The sequence below is a fragment of the Gymnoscopelus braueri genome (assembly GCF_963280865.1).
Source record: "Gymnoscopelus braueri genome assembly, chromosome: 7".
NCBI lineage: Eukaryota > Metazoa > Chordata > Actinopteri > Myctophiformes > Myctophidae > Gymnoscopelus > Gymnoscopelus braueri.
Window position 1 is genome coordinate 42,304,360 of NC_137608.1, and position 20,289 is coordinate 42,324,648.

The following is a 20,289-nucleotide window of genomic DNA, read 5'->3' on the forward strand; positions in this document are numbered from 1 at the left end:
GTTCGTTCGCCCTCATTCTCTTCCTCATTAAGGTCCCTCCTTCCCCCAGCTGTTCAAAGCCAGCAGACCCTGGCTGTGCTGTTCAGCTTCCAGGAGGGAGGCCTGTAGCTATGAGTGAAGCAAGTGCTGCTGAAAAAGACCATGCTTGCTCAGCAAACATTCTCTATGTCATAAAAACGTTAAAAGAAACCTGACTCTCACCCCTCTCTACCTAGCATTCCATTCTATTCTATTCTATTCTATTCTGTTGTCATCATCTGATGTGTTCTTTGTGATCTTCAAAGGCTAAACCATATGGGCAGAGAGCTTACCATACCATATACAATACATACTGTAGCTCTTTTACCATGCAGGCTCTCCAACGTCACCACTTATGCTGACGTTGATTTTATGGTATGACATGCGTTATAAGCTTGTAGAGCTGCTATTTTCGGCACACAACACAGTGCGACAAAGTATAAATCAGGCTTTGGCTTTGCTTGGCTCTACTGTATGCTTCAAGGGGATGTTTTACTGACATGCCATAATATGTCAGGAAGAATGATGTCTCTGAATAGTAGGTCCTATACTGGCCAGGAATACTCTTCCCTCCCTTAACCGACTATGACCTTTTGGCCTCTAAGACTCCCATGGACTTTAATCAAATCTGTTGTGTTCTAGACCCAAAAGAGTGACATTCTTTACAGCCAGTAGTTTCGCAGCAGGGATCCCATTTGAACCCTGTGTGTGGTGGGTGGATCAGAGCAGATCAAACGTGTTTACAATTACAATCCCTGAGATGAGCCTGGCGCAAGTCTGTCTTGGTTGGAATGTCCTTTCTCACGTACATTCTCTGTTCTCCTCTGTCTCTTTCTTTATACACACACACACACACACACACACACACACACACACACACACACACACACACACACACACACACACACACACACACACACACACACACACACACACACACACACACACACACACACACACACACACACACACACACACACACACTCTCATCACATCTCTTTCTCTCTGTCTGGCTCTCATTCGCTCTCTCATTCACCCACCCACACCCACATACAACATCACCCCCAGGTGGAGCTGGATCAGGAGAAGGGGCTAGAGATGAGGAAGTGGGTTTTGTCTGGAATTCTGGCCAGTGAGGAGCTCTATCTCAGCCAGCTGGAGGCTCTGCTGATTGTGAGTGTTTGATAATACACAGTGCATGTGCGTGTGTGCAATACACAATACTATCAGTGCTAAGCATTTACTGAGAAAGTTAACATCATTTTACAGCATAGTTGATCTATTTTCACCTTATCAATGAATTTTGTATTTTTCTGTTACGATTTAGTGTTATTTACTGTTAATGGCCCATTCTAAATCTGCTGACGTGTGCTTCTGTCTGAATTCTGCTATACATGCACGCACGCACACGCACACACTTGGCACGTTCACATTACAAATTTGATTTTCCAGCCAATGAAGCCTTTGAGGGCAGCAGCTACAACCTCTCAGCCCACGCTGACCATCCAGCAGATAGAGGTCATCTTCTTCAAGGTGCCCGAGCTTCATGAGATCCACAAGGATTTCTACGACGCCCTGCTGCCCAGAGTCCAGGACTGGAGCCATCAGCAATGTGTGGGCGATCTCTTCCAGAAGTTGGTAAGCGATGGGCTAAACACTAGCTTAACCTATTCTGCGGGCGAACATTCAGCAAAAATAGGAGATTTACTGTACATGCTCACAGCGCGTTGCAAACGTGAGCATGTACAGTAAATATGCCAAAAATGCCAAAAATAGGAGATCTACAAGTAGTAGTCTACTTGTAGATCTCCTATTTTTGGCAAAGAGATTTGGTGTAGAGAGAAATACTAACTGTAGTATAAGGCCCTGGGGGACCCCGGTCAACTAAGTATTTGGGATTTAAGTGGTTAAAACTGTTCACATTCAGGAGCTTCTTGAAACGCTATGAATTCTCACAGCTGACAAAGTATATATAAAAGGACTAATGACCGTAATTCACTCTTTAATACTCTCCAAACATCATAGCATTTGGGGCTTTAACCAAACAAACTATGATATTTGTCACTTCTATCACTTTCAAAGTCAGTTAATTATAGCTCGTTCTCCATGGATGATTTCAGTTCACTCGTACATCCAAGTGCTTTCTTAGTCTTCCTCATAAATACAGTGTCCCGGATGGAAAAAAACCAATTAAACTTGTTAGTGACTACGGTAGATAGATTATATGGATGTTCCTCAGCATCCAATAACATTGCAGATTTGTGATCAAAGAAAAACTGATTTTAGTCAAGTTATTCACTTTCAGATACTGATTAGTAAAGATTAAGATCATTTCTGGTCATTTTCGATATTGTTTCATTTTTTCTCAACCACTTAAGCCATATTTTCAACAATAGCAAAGTAATTTTATTTTTGAAATATTTTTGAAATAATAATAATTAAAAATATATATATATTTGATTATTATATTATTTTTTAGTCCTTGGAATATTTTGCCTATAATGACATGCCCAAATTAAGGACGCCAGGTTGAAAGTGGTTAAACACCCAGACCTCCTCTTGCACGTTTTTTTTCTTTTTTCTTTTTTTTAAACCAGTATTTGTTATTATCTTGCACAGCATAAAATATGACTTATTAATTAATGTGAGGCACTTTCACAAACGGATGTTCACAGATTTCACATGTTCAAGATTATTTCAGGTCACTTTTTGTGCACTCAGGTTCACTAAGCTTATCCGTAAAGTGCCTGGACTTCCCCGAGCATCAGATAACTGCTTGTTTTTGATGCAGCAAATTGACATTAATAAATCAATTCGGAAACTCACTTAATTTGTAGCTCTCTGATAATGTTGTCCTTTGATCATTAATAGGAGTGAAGAGTTTGAGGCTAAACAGAGAGAGTCAGTGTGTGGTAGTAATGTACACATGTGAGTAGAGTAGACAGCCTGGAGTCATGTCCTGCATAGATAAAAGCCCTGTTTTACCACATGACAGGGAATAAACGAGAACAAAAACACTATAGGAGACTGCTGACTGTAAGAGCTGCTGCACTGTTGGAGTAAAAAGATGAAACGCACGTAAACATGAATCAGAAGAACCCCCCCCCCCCCACACACGCACACGCACACGCACACGCACACACACACGGATATACACAGGCACGTTGCAGCCCCATAATCCATCACTGTGTTTCTTCGTGCCAAGTCATGCTTGATACACGGCATACGTACAGTGTAACCTTAGAACATATCCACAGGGCAGCGCTGCTGGTGTCTAATAAATCAATGGTTCACAAAATGGGGTCCGGGGACTCCCAGGGGGTCCTTGAGGAGGTTCCAGAGTTTCCCCAGCAAAACGAGGAACAGTTTAAAAAAAGTAACACTTACTGTAAGCCCTATTTTATTTTGGGGTTTTTAGCTATTAAAAATATAGCCGATGTAAAAGCTCACAGCGCGTCGCAATGGGACACGACGTGAGCTTGGAGATCGGCTTGGAGATGTTGACAAATGTTGACCATCGTTGACAAATCTTCTCTTATGGGGGTCCCTGGCACAAATGATGGGTGTCAGATGGGTGTCTGTGGCCAAATACAAAACATCATTTTGGTTGACCTTGACATGAAAATGTCTGAGACCCACTGTAATAAATCAATGTGCTTTTATTATGAGTGAAATGTAATTTTTTTGTTTTTACTCTCTTACCCCTCTAGGCCAGCCAGCTGGGAGTGTACCGGGCCTTTGTGGATAACTATAAGGTTGCCGTGGAGACGGCAGACAAATGCTGCCAGGCTAACATACAGTTTGCTGAGATATCTGAGGTATGTAATCAGGGCAGAAACAGCAGGGGGCCTTGTATGAGAGTGTGGCATGCAGGCTAGCGTTTGATGCTACACAGCTGCCCCCCCGTCAGAGAAGTGGTGACAGGGCTGTTATTTACCCTCCTCGTGGGTTACATGTCTTAAAGCTGATTAAGTTAGCTGCAGCGGTGTTCTTTTAACCCATTAAGACCGGGAACGCATCTGTGTCATTTTAGATTTCTTTGGCTATTCAAAAATAGCAGATATACAAGCTCACACAAGCTTGTAGATCTGCTACTTTTTGAAAAATCGTGAAAATGTGTGCAAATCTTTCATATATATTTTGTTAAAGCAAATATTTGTAACTCAAATCTTTGCTTCTGGGGGTCCCTGGAACAAAATATTTTGAGATGGGGGTCCACGGCCAAATACATATCATTTTGGGGGTCCTTAACATGAAAACGTTTGAGAACTACTGATATATGGCAACATTTTTCTTTTTTTAAACTGTTAGGATTTAGAAGACATTTTGTAGAATCAGTGTCAGGTCTTAATGGGTTAATGTTCCTTGCACAGTAATGGTTGTGATTTTAATTAGGTTTGTGTTTGTGTTTTTGTGGTCGTCCCGCTGTGACTCCTGGTAGTATCTCAAAGTCAAGAGCACAAAGGACTGCAAGGACCATTCTGCAAAAAATTCACTGGAAAGTAAGTAGCCTCTCAAAGCAATGGAAATGTTGTATTTTTGTATTTAATATTCCAACGTGCAATGTTTGGCCCGTCAAACTGAAACCCAACTAATGAACTAACTGTAATCTTTCCATCTGGGCAGCTCTTCTGTATAAACCCGTGGACAGGGTGACACGTAGTACCCTCGTTCTGCATGTAAGTAAGAGCAGTACACGCCCTACATCAGTGTTTCCCAAACACTGGGTCGGGACTGGGACCCATTAGTGGGTCGCGGACACATTTTTATGGGCGACGAGTAAATACCCCCTTTTTTTTCTCCTTTGTTTCCAACCATGTCTTTATTATTTCAAAAGATTAAAAACAAACAAAAAACTAACCAGAAATAAAAACGAATTCTAACATTTTTCAAAGTAACTATTACTATCAAATACTAAATAATCGAAGGAATTCCATAAATACATTTTTAAAAACTTTTAAGAACTAGTGAAAATAGTAGACCTACAAGCTCACAACCAGTTGCATCACGACGTGTTGTGTGCGTGTAGATCTGCTATTTTCACTAGTTTGGGTCTCGGGTAGACATGTAATTTCTCTTTTGGGCCTTGAGCTAAAAAGTTTGGCAACCACACTACCCTACATGGTCTGCATATGATTAAAGCATAGTTATGAGCTCCTCAGATAATTGTAAAAAGATCTGTGAGAGTAAATCACTGTAGCGCTCAAATATACAACTCATATCACTTGCCTCTGCCTTTTATTTATTTTTATTAGGACCTGTTGAAACACACTCCTCCTAGCCACCCAGACTACACCCTGTTACAAGACGCCTTTCGCATCTCCCAGAACTTCTTGTCCAGTATCAACGAAGAGATCACTCCGCGCAGGCAATCCATGACCGTTAAGAAGGGAGAGGTCAGTACACACTACCTGTAATACCTCGGCTATTGGCTAATTTATACTTGGTAAAAATAACCACATCTCTCCTTTCATTCATAACTATAGCTCTTAGGTCACCTCACCCGTATAATTCCTCTCCTCCAACATAAAGGACATTAAGGTTGTACTTTGTACTTGTGCTCAACGTTGTTTGCTGAGATAGAGTCTCAGAGTAGCTTATAGCTTTAGTTTGGACACGCAGCCCTGCTTCAAGTGGTGGGTGGTACAGCTTGTACCCTCCTTTTGGATCACTGATTCCCTCTGCCAAGGACAAACACTCCTGACCTGGTACTGCCATACTGCTGGGTGCCCGGACCGCTCCTACGTCCTGCAGTGCTTTTATGCTTTCCTTCAAGCTCGCTTTTGTGTGTACTGTTGAGTCTCAGGGTAAAAGAGTGCTTCATTATGCAGGCTGCATTTGGGAGAATTGCAGAGTTTTATTCCAAAATGAGATATGAACCGTTTAGAGACAGTAATGTACTGTATATTACGGAATGGTTGATAGCTCAACATTTCAACAAATTATAGTAGGTAACTAACTACAGTCCATGCAAGTGGACTTAAAAGTGGCCTGCGGGTCAAAGTGACAGCACTTTTGCTGAATGAATCCTCTCTTGTATATTCCAGAGACACTGAAAGATGAACTTGAGACAATCATTATTGTCTTAAAAATGATTATATAGCATTTATATAGCACTTATATAGCAGTTAGACTCTTTCTTTTCTTCGTTCATTCTCATGCTGTCTCAACTCTGTGGCATGCAGGGTTAATTCTGCACCAGTAGTTTTTCATCAGATACTGACTGGTGACGGTAACAGCCTGGAGCACAGAGGGTGTCTGGGAGCCGTAATAAACGTGGCGTGTGAGTCAAGTTGTTGCTGAGTCATCTCAGTCTGTCTGCTTTATTCATGGAGGAAGTGAAGCGCATAGGAAGCTCGAGACAAACTAGTAAAAACACAGAAGCTAAGGATCTCAGAACGCGTCGCAGACCAGGAAAAGCCCACTGCCTACCTCTCTGTGCACTCCCATCCTCCTGTCCCAGAGTCTGGACTCCATTTCCCAGAATTGACCTGAAACACGCCTTATCATGTTATTATCCACCCTTCCATGTGAGACTGTGCACTGATTTCCACACTTCCTCACCTTTCCTGACCCCAGAACTGTGACTCAAGAGGATCCAATTGGGAGTTTATATTTTAGCCATTTGAACTTCCTCTCTTGTTTCTGGAAAGCGGTCCAGCCCACCGCAATGATTTATTTTTTCAAGTAAATTAAAGAAGGATTCTTAGGAACTTCCTATTGTCTACACTACAGCCTATTGTCTTGCAGCTCCATTGAAACCCAACAAAGGTTGACACATGGCAATTAACTCAAAGTTTGTTGTTTAGCTGTTATGCTAAACTGGCACCCATTGTGGCCATTTGTACTGCGGTTGCCTGTAATTATTGTGCTGATTTAAACTGGATGTTTTAGCACTCAGTATAAACAGGACCACCGCTCTACACACTGCCACAGGAAGACCAGATGTCATCACATCCGGCTCTATCATGAGGGGGATTGACCAAGACAAGAGGAAACTCTGAAATTAGGATCTGTTACCAAAAAACACTTGCTGATGCTGGAAGCATAGCTAGTCATTTACCGCCCAGACCGGCTAAATTTACTGTTACAGAGATAGCATCTGAGACATCTAAGAGAGGGAAGTTTGACTCAGACTGAGACATAAATCTAAGCTTGTGTGTAATACCTGCCTGGAGGACAAGGCAGACCCCTTAGGTCCAGGAAATGTTGTTATTATTATTATGTCATAAACACAGTGGCTATTCAGTTTCGGTCACAGTGCAAATGATTTGTAGTTACAAGAACTAGTTATGTTTACATTCATGAAGTGCTGGATGATGAATCACATTAAGTTCAGTACAACATCAGGATGAAATCATTGTACCCCTCCTCCGAAATGTGTTCTCTGTCTGATTCTTGCTCCACATTTGGGTATCTACTATTTGAAGAAAACAAGTGACGCATGCTCTGATACCATCGTTGTAGACATTCATTTAACCCATTAAGACCTGAGGCAGATTCTACAAATGTCTTCTAAATCCTAACAGTTTTCTGAAAAACGTAACTTGAACTTAGTTTTTCACTTTAGTTTAGAGGTAATATCAAGCAATCAACAGGGAATGAAATAAAGACACTTGTTATCATTTTCAATTATGTTGCAGAACCAGTTGTTAAACATCTTTGGACTAATATTGGATCATCACTACACAGGGATATTATATATTCAGCAAGTCTACTGTTAATCTATGAGTGAAACGCCCTCCTCCAATGGCCAGATCTCCATTCATCTTAAGTTATAGCGTCATCATCACATCTTGGCTGCTTTGGTGGAATTGTACTTTGATTGACATTTTATGGTATTGCGAATTTGCGACACATTGCTACACTGCCTATTCTACACCAGTAATGGTCTGATCTTTTGAGCGTAGCTTATTATAACCTAATAGCATTTTGTTTTATTTGTTTAAAAACATAATAATAATAAATTTAAAATGGGAGTATTCTTTTGTGATCTTTTATCTTTTACATGTTTTATATCCCTTGATTGTACATTTGCACTTTTGAATTGCAAATCTTTTAAAGGATCTACACCATGAATTAAAAATATATATTTAATATTTATATCATATTGTTTATGTCCCTCAAATGTTTTTCAAAAGGTTTGAGCCTAAATCAAGCCTCAGATATACTCATTCCAACTAACTTCTCTCTGGCTTATAAAGCACTTTCACCTGCAATACCACATTGTCCTGTTTGGCACGGGGCGCTATTGAGCCAGTTTGTATTCATGTTATCTCCTGGTTCTGTGTGAAAAAAGAAAAAAAATTGGAACTGAAAAAACGGGAGGGATTTTACCGAACGTGATGTCACGTTCGGGTGAAAATCAGTTTGGTCTGTTTTGAGACCAATTTACAGAAAACCCCAGATATGCTGTGAAAGCCTGAGTGTTCAAACTGGGGTATTTTGGGGGATAGAAGAGAGGTAGGGGAGACCAAAAACACACAGAAAACTCCCTTTAACTTTACCGTATTTGTATTACTCTGTAAAGCCCTTTGAATTGCCTCGGCGTATGAAATGTGCTATACAAATATAGCTGCCTTGCATTGCCTTGCATTGCCTATTAGCACACTTTGGTATCTCGTCATAGTGATTCACTGTTTCCTTCCTATCAGAACCGTCAGTTGCTGCGGGATCGCTTCATGGTGGAGTTAGTGGAGGGCTCCAGGAAGCTCCGTCACGTCTTCCTGTTCACTGACCTGTTGCTCTGCACCAAGCTGAAGAAACAGGCTGCAGGGTGAGTCCATACTGTTTAATGTCTACACTACAGGGACGACTGAGCCTCCAGGCCTAACAGACCAACTAAACCACTATTTACTTGAATTCTAGTTAGTTGGTGATTTTTCTTCATGTTTTGATGTTTATTGATCAGTCTCACATAAAAAGGTCAGCATGCTTATAGCTAGCATTGTCCTTGTACTACATTTTAGTTAGCAGAATATATTTCGGATAATTTTTCACATACCATTTCTATGGGAAACAAAACCAACTGGAAATCATAAAGCCAAAGTCCACCTTCTGTTTGCCTACACTGTCTGCACATGACCAGCTGTGTATTGTGCTACCCCATGCTGGTTCAGTCCGTCAGTCGACAGACAAACAGATCAATATCAGTCACTTTGTGACTGATAAGTCACCTTGTTTGGACGTCCAGTGGCTTCCAAGCGGGGTGCTGAGAGGCACACTGGTGTGCCATGAGTCCAGGTGTGCCTTGGGATTTTGTGACGACCACACATTATTATTGCAATACCACTGTGAGCTTGTAGATCAGCTGTGTGTGTGTGCATGTGTGCGTGCGTGTATGAAAGTATGAAATAGGGCTTCAATTTGGCGTTAGTAAATAAAAATAAACTTTTACAGAGTGAGCAGAGTGATTGCACGTTATAGAGGCTATTTTACATGGATATCAATACAGGTATGCCTTGATGACTCCTGACTTGTCTTTTGGTGTGCCTTGCCTTGGGCACAAAACGTTTCAAAATCACTTTTAAATAGCCTATAAAGGGTGACATCCTGTCCCTCTGTGAACAGGAAAGGACAGCAGTATGACTGTAAGTGGTACATCCCTCTGTCAGACCTGACGTTCCAGACTCTCGAGGACTCTGAGACCACACCGATCCCTCTGGTCCAGGATGAGGAGATAGAAGCCTTGAAGATCAAGATCTCCCAGATCAAGAATGAGATCCAGAGAGAGAAGGTGAGGATGGACAGAGTGTAGAATGACTGTAGGACTGTTTGGTCTAGGATATACTCTAGTCTAAAGCCATGTGTTGTGTTGTAATGTTTGCAGAATGATAAGAATCCTTGAACAAAAAGGATACTCTAATGCCAAAGTTATGCGTTGGCGTGTCGCTTGACAAAAACACATTCCAGTTGCGACATTATGTCAAATACATCAGTATTGACGCGTAACATGTCTGAAGCATGAATTAGTCTCAAATGTTTTAACGACAAAGCAATGTAAGTTGGAAATGCAAATAGACTTTGTCATATGTTTAAAGAAATAAACATACATAATACAAAATGTATCACACTCTTGTCTTTGTATGAGGCACAGTGAACATTTTTACACTAGTGTACATACAATACAGTACAAATTACGTATTTTTAAGTGCATAGAATGTACACGTACCATGACACTACTCAGTATAATGTGTAACATTTATTCTTTGTTTATTTTATTTATCTGCAGAGAACCACCAAAGGGGCCAAGGTGATTGAGCGACTGAGGAAGAAGCTGTCTGAACAGGAATCTCTGTTGCTACTAATGTCTCCCAACATGGCCTTCAGAGTGGCCAACCGGAACGGCAAGGTGAGCCTCTAGGACCGACACACACTGTGACCCACTAAAGCCTGGTTTCATACTGTCGCATGACAGTGTCCCATGCCGAAAATAGAAGATCTACAAGCTGGTATAGATCTGTTATTTTCGGTGTGTAACACCATCATACGATGAGGTATATACGACCCCGTGTCAGATGTATTTTCATCAAACAAAAGGGTATTGAATGATGGGGTTCACACAAAGAGGTCAGACAACTTGTTCAGCTTCCTGGACCTTCCTGGACCTTGGTGATAACACCACAGTGTCGGAAAGATAGAGAGAGATGCTTCTTCCTCTTTAGCCGGCCCTCGCTCTTTAACCTCCCAATGACCTGCAAGTCTCTACTAAAGTAGTAGCACAGACTATTGTTCTCAATTACAATTCATTTTGGTGTCTGCTTCCCCCTACAGGTAGATAGGTGCTACAGTACAATACTACACTGGAATGCTCAGCTGACTACATAGTAATAAAAAAAATTTTTCCTTCTTTTCTTTAAGAGTTTCACGTTCCTGATCTCCTCTGACTATGAGCGTGCCGAATGGAGGGAGATAATTCGAGAGCAGCAAAAGAAGTGTGAGTTTTCTCGGCAATATGTTGCCAATATGTTGCCAAATACTTTGGTAGGTTCTACGGATATCCATTAACATTGCCACTGTCCCACAGGCTTCAAAAGCTTCTCTCTGACCTCTCTGGAGCTGCAGATGATCACTAACTCGTGTGTCAAGCTTCAAACTGTCCACACTATTCCAATGACCATGAGTAAGGAAGGTAAGATATCTATAATATTCTACTATTAGGAAAAGACAGCCGTTACATAAACATATTGGTCTGAGAAATGGAGTGATGAAAATATAGTGCATATAAAGCAATGGCTTACACCGTTATGTGTTTTCTAAATAAAAACGTTTGAGAAGCTTAGCAGGGATGTAAATACCAGTATTTCTAGTAGCGTGTACTGCTTTGTTTTCTGTGTTCCCGTCTAATCTCCATCTCTATATAACGTAACCTCTTAAACCCTCAGATGATGAATCTTCTGGTCTCTATGGCTTTCTGAATGTCATTGTTCACTCTGCATCGGGCTTCAAACAGAGCTTAAGTAAGTGTCTTGTTTTCATTTTATTTTATTTTTTTACCAGTTGTCATTTGTCGTTTTCGACTGTATTGACGTCACCAAAAATTCTTGAAGTTGGGTAGATGAGAGGGTTGGCGGGGTGGTTAGGAGGGCAGAGTTTCACAGTTGCCTCAGATCCCCCCCCAGCCCCCTCCCGTGTCAATCCAATCCCATCTAACTGTACTCTGTGCCCGGCTGTCATCTAGGAGGGCAGCTGCAAGGGAACAAGAGGGATTAAGCAGTGACGCTGATCAACCATGTCAAATTTGTCTTTTGGTGGTTCTCACATCAATGCCAGTTTATGGTCCCCTTACGTTACGTTGTTACCACAAAAACAAAATGAATGTGCTTAAGCGGTCCACTCTACACTTGCATTCTTGTATCAAAACAAAAATAAAGTTGGGTGATATACAGATAGAGTAGGGGTGATAAAGGCCAGAGTGGAGTGGATGCTAGACCAGCAGTGTACGGGGGACGGGGGTGCACGTGGTTCGAGAGCACAGTTGAACCATCCTGTCTTAGAGACCGTTAGTTTGGGGTTGCAGCGTTATTGATCTGGATTCAGTTGTATTAATTCTAACTACTCGTGACCATATATGTTCCTATCAGACCTGTACTGCACTCTGGAGGTGGATTCCTTTGGTTACTTTGTGAACAAAGCGAAGACGCGGGTTTACAGAGACTCGACAGAACCCAACTGGAATGAGGTGAGAGTGTAAAACTGGGACGGAATGACCCTCTCTAAACATCTAGAACACTGAACCCCTCTTCTCTTGTGGAATTATTACCCAGTGGTCAACAGACTTTTGCCCAGAGCAGCTCTGAGGTTTGAATGTCTGTGACTGTATTCATGTGAAGCAGGGTTGTGTTGGAAGAGGCACATTCATGCTTCACAAGCCTTTTGCCTGGATATTTGGGCATGTCATTATAGGCAAAAATGTGTTCAGAAATGTGGTACTCTATTTTGGTACTCTATTTTTACTGACATGCCTTTCTACCATATCTTGTCTCCGTACAGGAGTTTGAGATCGAGTTGGAGGGCTCTCAGACTTTGAGGCTGCTGTGTTACGAGAAGTGCTACAGCAAAACCAAGCAGAGCAAAGACGATGGAGAGAACACAGACCGGATCATGGCCAAGGGACAGATAAAGGTATCAGTAGAAATGAAACATCTAGGGAAGTGGATAAACGGCACGAATATATATGCTTTACTAACATTCTAAGGAAAAACTATATTGCTTGGGCTGAAAAATAATGGGTTATATGGAACAGGATTACATTAACCTATTTAAAAAAATTGGGAGATGTACTGTACTACAGCTACCGGCCCAGTGAGAGTAAACAGCAGATAGATAACAGATTATTATACACATTCTGTTCGAGCAAAAGATAGCAGAGGTAAGGCACTAAATCAAAATAATTGACTGAGTATTCTAATGGATTACTGCATGCAATTTTAAACAATTAATATGTAATCGGCATCTGATTACATTTTGAAAGTAACCATCCCAACCCTGAATTGTAATTAATGAACTTCTCATGCTGCCTACTACATCACATTGTAAGTAGGCAATGTTGACTTAAACAGCACTCAAGTGAGTGAGGCCTTTCTGCATCGCTGACTACGACAACTTTTGTAGATAATCTTCCCCTGTTGAAAAGAAAATGAGCTATGGGGTCACCGGGAGGTCACTTCAGCCTCTCTGCTTATTGGCTGTTGTGACAGAGGAAGGATTAGTGGTGGGGAGAGACACACGCTCACCAAATGTAGTCCCTGGCACCATTCCAAATCCAAACTGAAAGTGCATGGGACAGTGAGTGGGAGAGATGGGATAGAGGGGGAGAGAGAGAGATCATCCAATAAAGGGAGATACCCATTGGACATTTGGGTCATTGCAATATCTCTCCTGGTCAAAGACTGCACAAATAGTTTCAAAAGGAAATCGTTAAAAACCTGCTTGCTTCCCTTTGTGCCATGTTCTCTCCCTGTTTAGGCTTTATTGATATAGTATAGGCTATTGTATACTTGAATGGTCTGAAGATATTTTTCATTTTTAAACTGAGTGATTGGGCTTAGGGCTATACTGGGCTGAGGACAATAGACAACAGTAGATGTCTTTTGACACGCTATGTTTTTGCATTATTTGTACTGGATCTGGTTGTAGTTATAATGGGTGAAAGTGTCATTCTTTGCCTTCTGTAAGTATCCATGTTTATATTCAACTCTATCACCTCATGACACTTTGTCCTCACTCGTGTGTATTGGTCATGCCTACATAACAGATTGTGGCCTTGTAGCACATGCTATTAAATTAGTAGCATAACGTTCTGTCACCACTCTGTATGGTCAATTGAGACAAGTGGACAAGAGCTGCAACATGGATATCTGGCACAGGTCAGACTTGTTCTGTAGGAAGTATACCAGAATGTGGCTGTGTAATGGACCATACGGCAGACATTATGGGATTAAATATGGACCAATGGAGATGCAGATAGAACAGTAGTGGCAGAAGAACTAAATAAAAGGCAAACCTATTGCATGCACACCAGTGCTGATCTTAAAGTTCGCTAACACCAAATAATAAATGGCTCCAGAGGATCCTGGGTAGGTCACCTGCGATGCTGAACCAGTCGTCAAAGGGATCAGCTGTATGGGCGTGAGTGAGTCGGTAATGAGGGTAGTAGGGGATTCTCAGGACTTAATCCAACAATCCATCTGGGAGGTAGAACTATACAGAAGCAGCACGGTCGGTATGCTGACACTGCTTTGTTCTTTTGACTGATTCCTGCCCTGTATTGTTATTCTGAGTGGGCCAGGACTTGGAAGGGATCATGGAAATATATCTACCATTCTTAGATGCGAGCAGGATAAATGGCTGCCTAAGACTCTTTTTAGATGGAGATTTCTTTTGTTCTGGAGATTGATACCTGGCGTGCAGTGACGGTTTCTTACAACTAGTGAAAGTAGAGGTTGACAGACAAGAGTTGAGAGTTTTACTCTCACGCCTAGTAAGAATGACTGAGACGTGTCAAAGTGAGTTGAGTTTGGGACAGACGAGCAACACCAGTGACCTGGTGGAGGAGGGGGGGGACATGGCTCTAAGGAAATCCCCAAGAATAGGGACTCGACTCTGGGACAAGGTCCGCAACGCTCTGCTTAGGCCAAAGGTAAACAATAGTGAAACAATATGCTATCTTTAATTAGAAGGGCTTGATATGAAGTCTGAAAGTTAAGATATTGTCATTCTCTCTCTGATTAACACGGCTCGATTAAATCTGTATTTAATTAAACGTTTTTTTTTGACTAATAGCCTGTACTGGAGTTATGTTTGTTAAGAACACTGTTGCAGTATTATGTAAGAAATTGACTACTTAAGTAAATAAAGGATTATCTGATATGAGATGATGTCAGTTGGTTTCTTGGAAAAGACAACATCTGCCATGTTGAATAAGCAAAACGCTTATCCAACCATTCAGGACATTATGTTTCCACAATGCCTTTACGGATCACAGTAAATAAAGCTCTGTATTAGTCAGGTGATTAGGATAGGTCACTAGCATTGATTCGCACAAGGGGCTTAAGTGAGGGGAGTGAAGTCATAAAGCAGGTTGTTGGTATGATTCATTCTCAACTAGTTTGAGCGGGTGGAGGTGGAGATATAAAGCTGATCAGAGGATGTGATGAATCAATTCATAGATCTGTGATTAATGATAGGACAGGCCCTCTGAGTCCTAACAGGACGATGTTGTTGAATGTGCTCTGCTCTGAATATTTAGCAAGAAATACTAGTGTGCAACGTAGCTGAAATTAATTCTCATTCCATTCCATTTGTAAAATAAAACTGAAATTGGCAAATTGACAGCATCCTCTGTATTTGTCAGGCACCAATCAATTAATGGCTAAATATTTAATATTGTGTTGGAGAATCGACTTCTCGAATTGATTGACTTGAGTCTGTTTTGAAACAGTTTCTTTAATATTTTCCAGTTGGATCCTCAGACACTACAGAACAAAGACTGGCAAAGGACAGTTATCAACATGAATGGGGTAGGTATTATTTACAGTATATACACATTTTTAGACATGCCTATGTTTGCTAGATCCTGTTTTCCTTGTAATGTGTGTTCTACGCACTGTGATACTCTTTTAAGTTGTAGCGACAAGTTCATTACAAGAATACAATATATCCCATTTACAATAAAACGCCTAGACCTAATATGGTGCTTTGTGTCACAGTTGTACGACAAAGTATAAATTAGCCTTAAGACAGAGTTTGTAACCTGACTGTCACAGGTAGATATCCAGTCTTACCCTGCTGTTTACTATCGACTCTTTTCTGCTTTTCAGGTTGAGGTGAAGCTGTCTATGAAGTTTACCAGCAGAGAGTTTAGTCTGAAGAGAATGCCTTCACGGAAACAGTCCGGTGTGTTTGGAGTGAAAATCAGTGTAGTGACAAAGTGAGTTGACGTCTTGATCCTGTACAACCTGCTTGTCTGTGTGTAATACTGGAAGCATGCTCATGAGCTCACAGTAAGGAAGCATGTGCTTGAAAGAACTGGACACCTCCTACCTACAGTAGAAAGCTGAGAGGGGAAACTACATTGGGAAAGCAAAGGAGACAACGCTTTGGTGGGAATCAACCTTTGGCCAGTATGGGTAGATTAAAAAATGGGGCTGCTGTTAACCGCTATAGTTAACATCATTGACTTAGCGTTTACATTATTGATCCCTGTGGGCAGTGGTGGAAGAAGTTCTCACATTTTTTACTTGAGTAAAAGTATCAATACTACAATGTAGAGATACTCTGTTACAAGTAAAAGTCTGGTATTCTGGTATTCTGGTATTCACAAACGTATTGGCAATTTGGCATCAAAATAAACTTATACAAAAGTAAAAGTACTCATCCTGCAGAATGTCCCATTTCAAGTTTTCAAAAAAGGTACAAAAATCTTTTGAAAATAGCAGATCTACAAAAAATACCTAAAAATTACCTTTGGGTAAGTTTGTCCTCTGAATTGAACCCATTCTAAGGCTGTGTGTACACCAAAGCATTTTTGTCCCAGCTGATAACGCAAGGCTCCAGCTTTAAGACCAGCCTTGGGCAACGACAGTATGTCGCTAACATGCAATGTTTATTGGTATGGGTGGAAACTGGAGCAAATGCATGTGAACGTGGGTAGAAAATGCAAAGTCCACACAATAAGGCCCCGGTCAGGTTCAACCCCAGGTCCTTCTGGCTCTGAAGCAATAGTGCTGTCCACCGCTCCACCATGCCACCCTGAATACACTGGAATTGGCCATATCCAGAAATAACTTTTGAAAACAGCTTCCCTTTGTTCCTTTTATTTATTTGGTTGTCATGCTGAAGTGTAAAATTATGTTAGCCCCCATATCAGCATAGAGTTAATTCTAGAAGTGTTTATTAATGCAACATCATTGAGAACAGATATACAAAAAGGCACACTATTGGGTTTATCTTTCTGAACTGAGAGCCTGCCTTATTACACATCACAGTTTCTCTTACTTCAGCCATATCTCCATATACAGTATGGGTACTCACTAATGCTCACTGTAAGATGGTACCATTTGTTTACTTGCTGCGTCCCATAGACAGGCTATAGATAGTTCAAAAATGTACCTGCCACTGACATCATTGGCAGGAATTCTAAGCTAATGGAGACCACAACCTTTTCCTGAAAATGTTTGCATGCTCAAATAGTAGTCACAGTTGATGCATTAATAAAAAAAAAGGTTTGAAATTTAGCTTGAAGTCTCCACCGATTACTGTATGTCATAGGCAGTTACATTTTCAAGCGTCTCTGAGACACATCCTATAGTGAGTAATGACCATTAGTGAAGACAGATATATGGAGATAAGGTTAAAATAAGATAGTGTTCCATTAACATTGCACACAATCTGATACTATGCCTTGTGCTATTTCAGGCAGGTTTCTACACAGAAACCTATCTTGAGTTTTAGAGCAAGGGAGGCTTGTTGTTCTTTGTCATTGGGGTTATGACATGCTCACCTCCCTTCATAGTAATTTTGTTGAATTGTGTCCAGATTTGTAATGCATAACTTCGTTCCCTATTACAATAGATTACATATTGTGTAATCTATTCTACATTAACCCACTATTTCTATCCATTTGTATCTTTTACAGGAGAGAACGCTCCAAAGTGCCCCTAATTGTTAAACAGTGTGTGGAAGAGATAGACAGGAGAGGAATGGACGAGGTGGGAATCTACAGAGTGTCTGGAGTGGCCACCGACATCCAGGCACTGAAGGCTGCATTTGATTCAAGTGAGTTAATCTCAGATACTCTTCTTTCCCCCGACACGGTCGAGGCAGAAGGCCGCCACCCTAGAGCCTAGGGTCTGCCTGACGTTTCTTCCAGTTAAGAGGGAGTTTTTCGTTGCCACTGTCGCAAAATTGCTTGCTCAGGGTGGGATGTCGGGTCTCTTCTCTACATGTAAAGTGTCTTGAGACAACTTGTTGTGATTTGACACTTTAATAAAATTGAATTGAATTGAATTGAGATACTCTACTTTAAAAGTGATTCATGTTTGTGCAAACCAGACTTAGACGTGATGATAAAATTGATAATTTAGGCATTCAGAGTATCAGGCACTCATATCCAGAGTGACTTAGAAAGTGCAAGGTTGTGCAAACCTTAGTCAACCATGGTTCATGTCACTATATTATTTGCAAATATTATTTCTTTTGACCCACCTGGAGTGCCAGATGGATGGGGTTTACAATAATAAGACAATTCATATAGTGTTGAGTACTGTAAAGTTGTTGGTCAGAGAAAAGTATAGAAAGTCTGGTAAACAATATGAAACAAATAATTGTTGAGTTAGTTCTCATCATTCCTTCCCTCATCATTCCTGTCAATAGACAATAAGGATGTGTCTGTGATGATGCGAGACATGGACGTGAATGCCATTGCTGGAACACTGAAGCTGTATTTCCGCGAGCTGCCAGAGCCTCTATTCACTGATGACTTGTACCCCAACTTTGCTGGAGGCATAGGTCAGTTACTCTCTTTTAAATCCTAAGCAGTAACCGCGTACACCCATATATACTTTGTCGTATGATGAATAGCCCAAATAGCTGATCTACAGCTCACTATGCGCCACACAATGTGACTCGTTGGGAGCTTATAGATCTGTTATTTTTTTAAATGTGTCGATTCTTTTGAACATTTTCACTGAGAATGACATGCCAGGTTGAAATCAGTCGTTATCAACATTGATAGAAATGTATTAAACACATTACATGACATAAAAGTCATAACAGTAGCTCATTTTAGTACTGATTGACACATCCCATAACCTGCAGTGTGTGTGCCATCATGCTCTGCTCTACCCAGTGAGCTGTGCCAATCAATATACAATATGTCTGCATATGGTTTTACAGTTGATGTCATATTAAGATTTGTCTTTTGTCCTAGCTCTTTCAGACAGTGTGGCCAAGGAGAGCTGTATGCTCCACCTACTACTGTCTCTCCCAGAGCCTAATCTGGTGACTTTCCTCTTCCTGCTGGATCACTTAAAGAGGTAAAATGCAGCACTTCATTAGCGTTATTGTGGACCTCCAAATTGATATGTTATTTAGCCATGGACCCCCATATGGAAAGATTGTGTGCCAGGGACCACCAGAAGAGATTTGTGTTCAAAATGTTTTCTTTCAAAATTACCAAAACAATGTATTAAAAAATAGCAGATCTACAAGCTCACAACGCAATTGTGAGCTTGTAGATCGGCTATTTTTGAATATCCTCAGTATAAAACAGGGTTAAAGTAGTTCATCTGATTTTGATGCTACTGTATATAAATTAATTTTGCTGGCGACCCCCTGGAACCCCCTCAAGGACCCCTGGGTGTCCCTGGACCCCACTTTGAGAACCAGCTGGTGTACGCAATATACACACACGTGTGTGCCTGTTCCTGCAGGGCAGGAATTTCATAGTGGCCATGAAGGTCATGAGCTCTGTGCCCCCTCAGTTTGGCCTTATGCCCCACTGTAGCCCTGAGGCTACAGTGGCCGTGATGCCCCTCCCACACTGCCCCAGCTGATTTCACAGTTTTCTCCTCTGCCTCTTTCTTGTCAATTCAGTTTTTACATCAGTGTCTTCTGTTGAGATTCAGAATATTTAAATCCTCCTCCAGACTCCCCATCCCCATCTTCAAAGAATTCCAGTGATTTGGGTTAGTCTAGGGTTGAGCATATATTACCTTTTACTCAGGAGTTTGTACAAATATTGGAAATGTGTCAATTATTATTTTGTTAAATAAACAACTTTTGTATTTATTTATTTAATTGATAGTTGTACTATATACAAATAGAATCATCCTTAAGCCTTAAATACAATTTATTTTCTGTGAAAGTTTTATTTGATGGCCTTGTTCCCCTGGCATTTGTGCCCTCAAACGATTGACAACAAAAGCCAAGCGGCCTTACCCAGATTGCCCTTAAAATGATGAAATTCCATGCCTGCCTTGTACTGACCCCCTAGACTCTAGGTTTTCTAGGGCCTAGAGAACGTTCAGACCTTTCAGATGTGTATTCCAGCTACCCCACATGTGGGGAAATGAGCTTGTGTGCAAACAAACTTGTGTGCAAACAAGCAGAAAATGCTGTGTGCCTTTCACGTGTGTTGGCAGCAAAAACTGTCTGAATGTAAATGAACCAATTAGGAAGATCAACGCTAGATCAGACTTAGAGAAGATCCACCTTACGAGAGGAATGGCCTTGACCAGAGGATACTTGGGACGATTGCTACCAGTACTA

General features: G+C 41.1%; 1 protein-coding gene across 1 annotated transcript in view; it reads left to right on the top strand.

Moving 5' to 3' along the window:
- Positions 1 to 20,289, top strand: part of LOC308089271 (breakpoint cluster region protein) — a 35,579-nt gene that overhangs the window by 13,372 nt on the left and 1,918 nt on the right. The window contains exons 3-21 of the mRNA XM_080433895.1: positions 1,087 to 1,191; positions 1,471 to 1,656; positions 3,729 to 3,836; positions 4,460 to 4,520; positions 4,645 to 4,697; positions 5,274 to 5,414; positions 8,673 to 8,794; positions 9,589 to 9,754; positions 10,250 to 10,369; positions 10,879 to 10,954; positions 11,045 to 11,149; positions 11,403 to 11,477; positions 12,102 to 12,199; positions 12,511 to 12,642; positions 15,480 to 15,539; positions 15,840 to 15,949; positions 17,657 to 17,796; positions 18,394 to 18,528; positions 18,950 to 19,055. Of these exons, the coding sequence (XP_080290021.1) occupies positions 1,087 to 1,191; positions 1,471 to 1,656; positions 3,729 to 3,836; positions 4,460 to 4,520; positions 4,645 to 4,697; positions 5,274 to 5,414; positions 8,673 to 8,794; positions 9,589 to 9,754; positions 10,250 to 10,369; positions 10,879 to 10,954; positions 11,045 to 11,149; positions 11,403 to 11,477; positions 12,102 to 12,199; positions 12,511 to 12,642; positions 15,480 to 15,539; positions 15,840 to 15,949; positions 17,657 to 17,796; positions 18,394 to 18,528; positions 18,950 to 19,055 (2,099 nt within the window). The remainder of the gene's footprint in view (positions 1 to 1,086; positions 1,192 to 1,470; positions 1,657 to 3,728; positions 3,837 to 4,459; positions 4,521 to 4,644; positions 4,698 to 5,273; positions 5,415 to 8,672; positions 8,795 to 9,588; positions 9,755 to 10,249; positions 10,370 to 10,878; positions 10,955 to 11,044; positions 11,150 to 11,402; positions 11,478 to 12,101; positions 12,200 to 12,510; positions 12,643 to 15,479; positions 15,540 to 15,839; positions 15,950 to 17,656; positions 17,797 to 18,393; positions 18,529 to 18,949; positions 19,056 to 20,289) is intronic.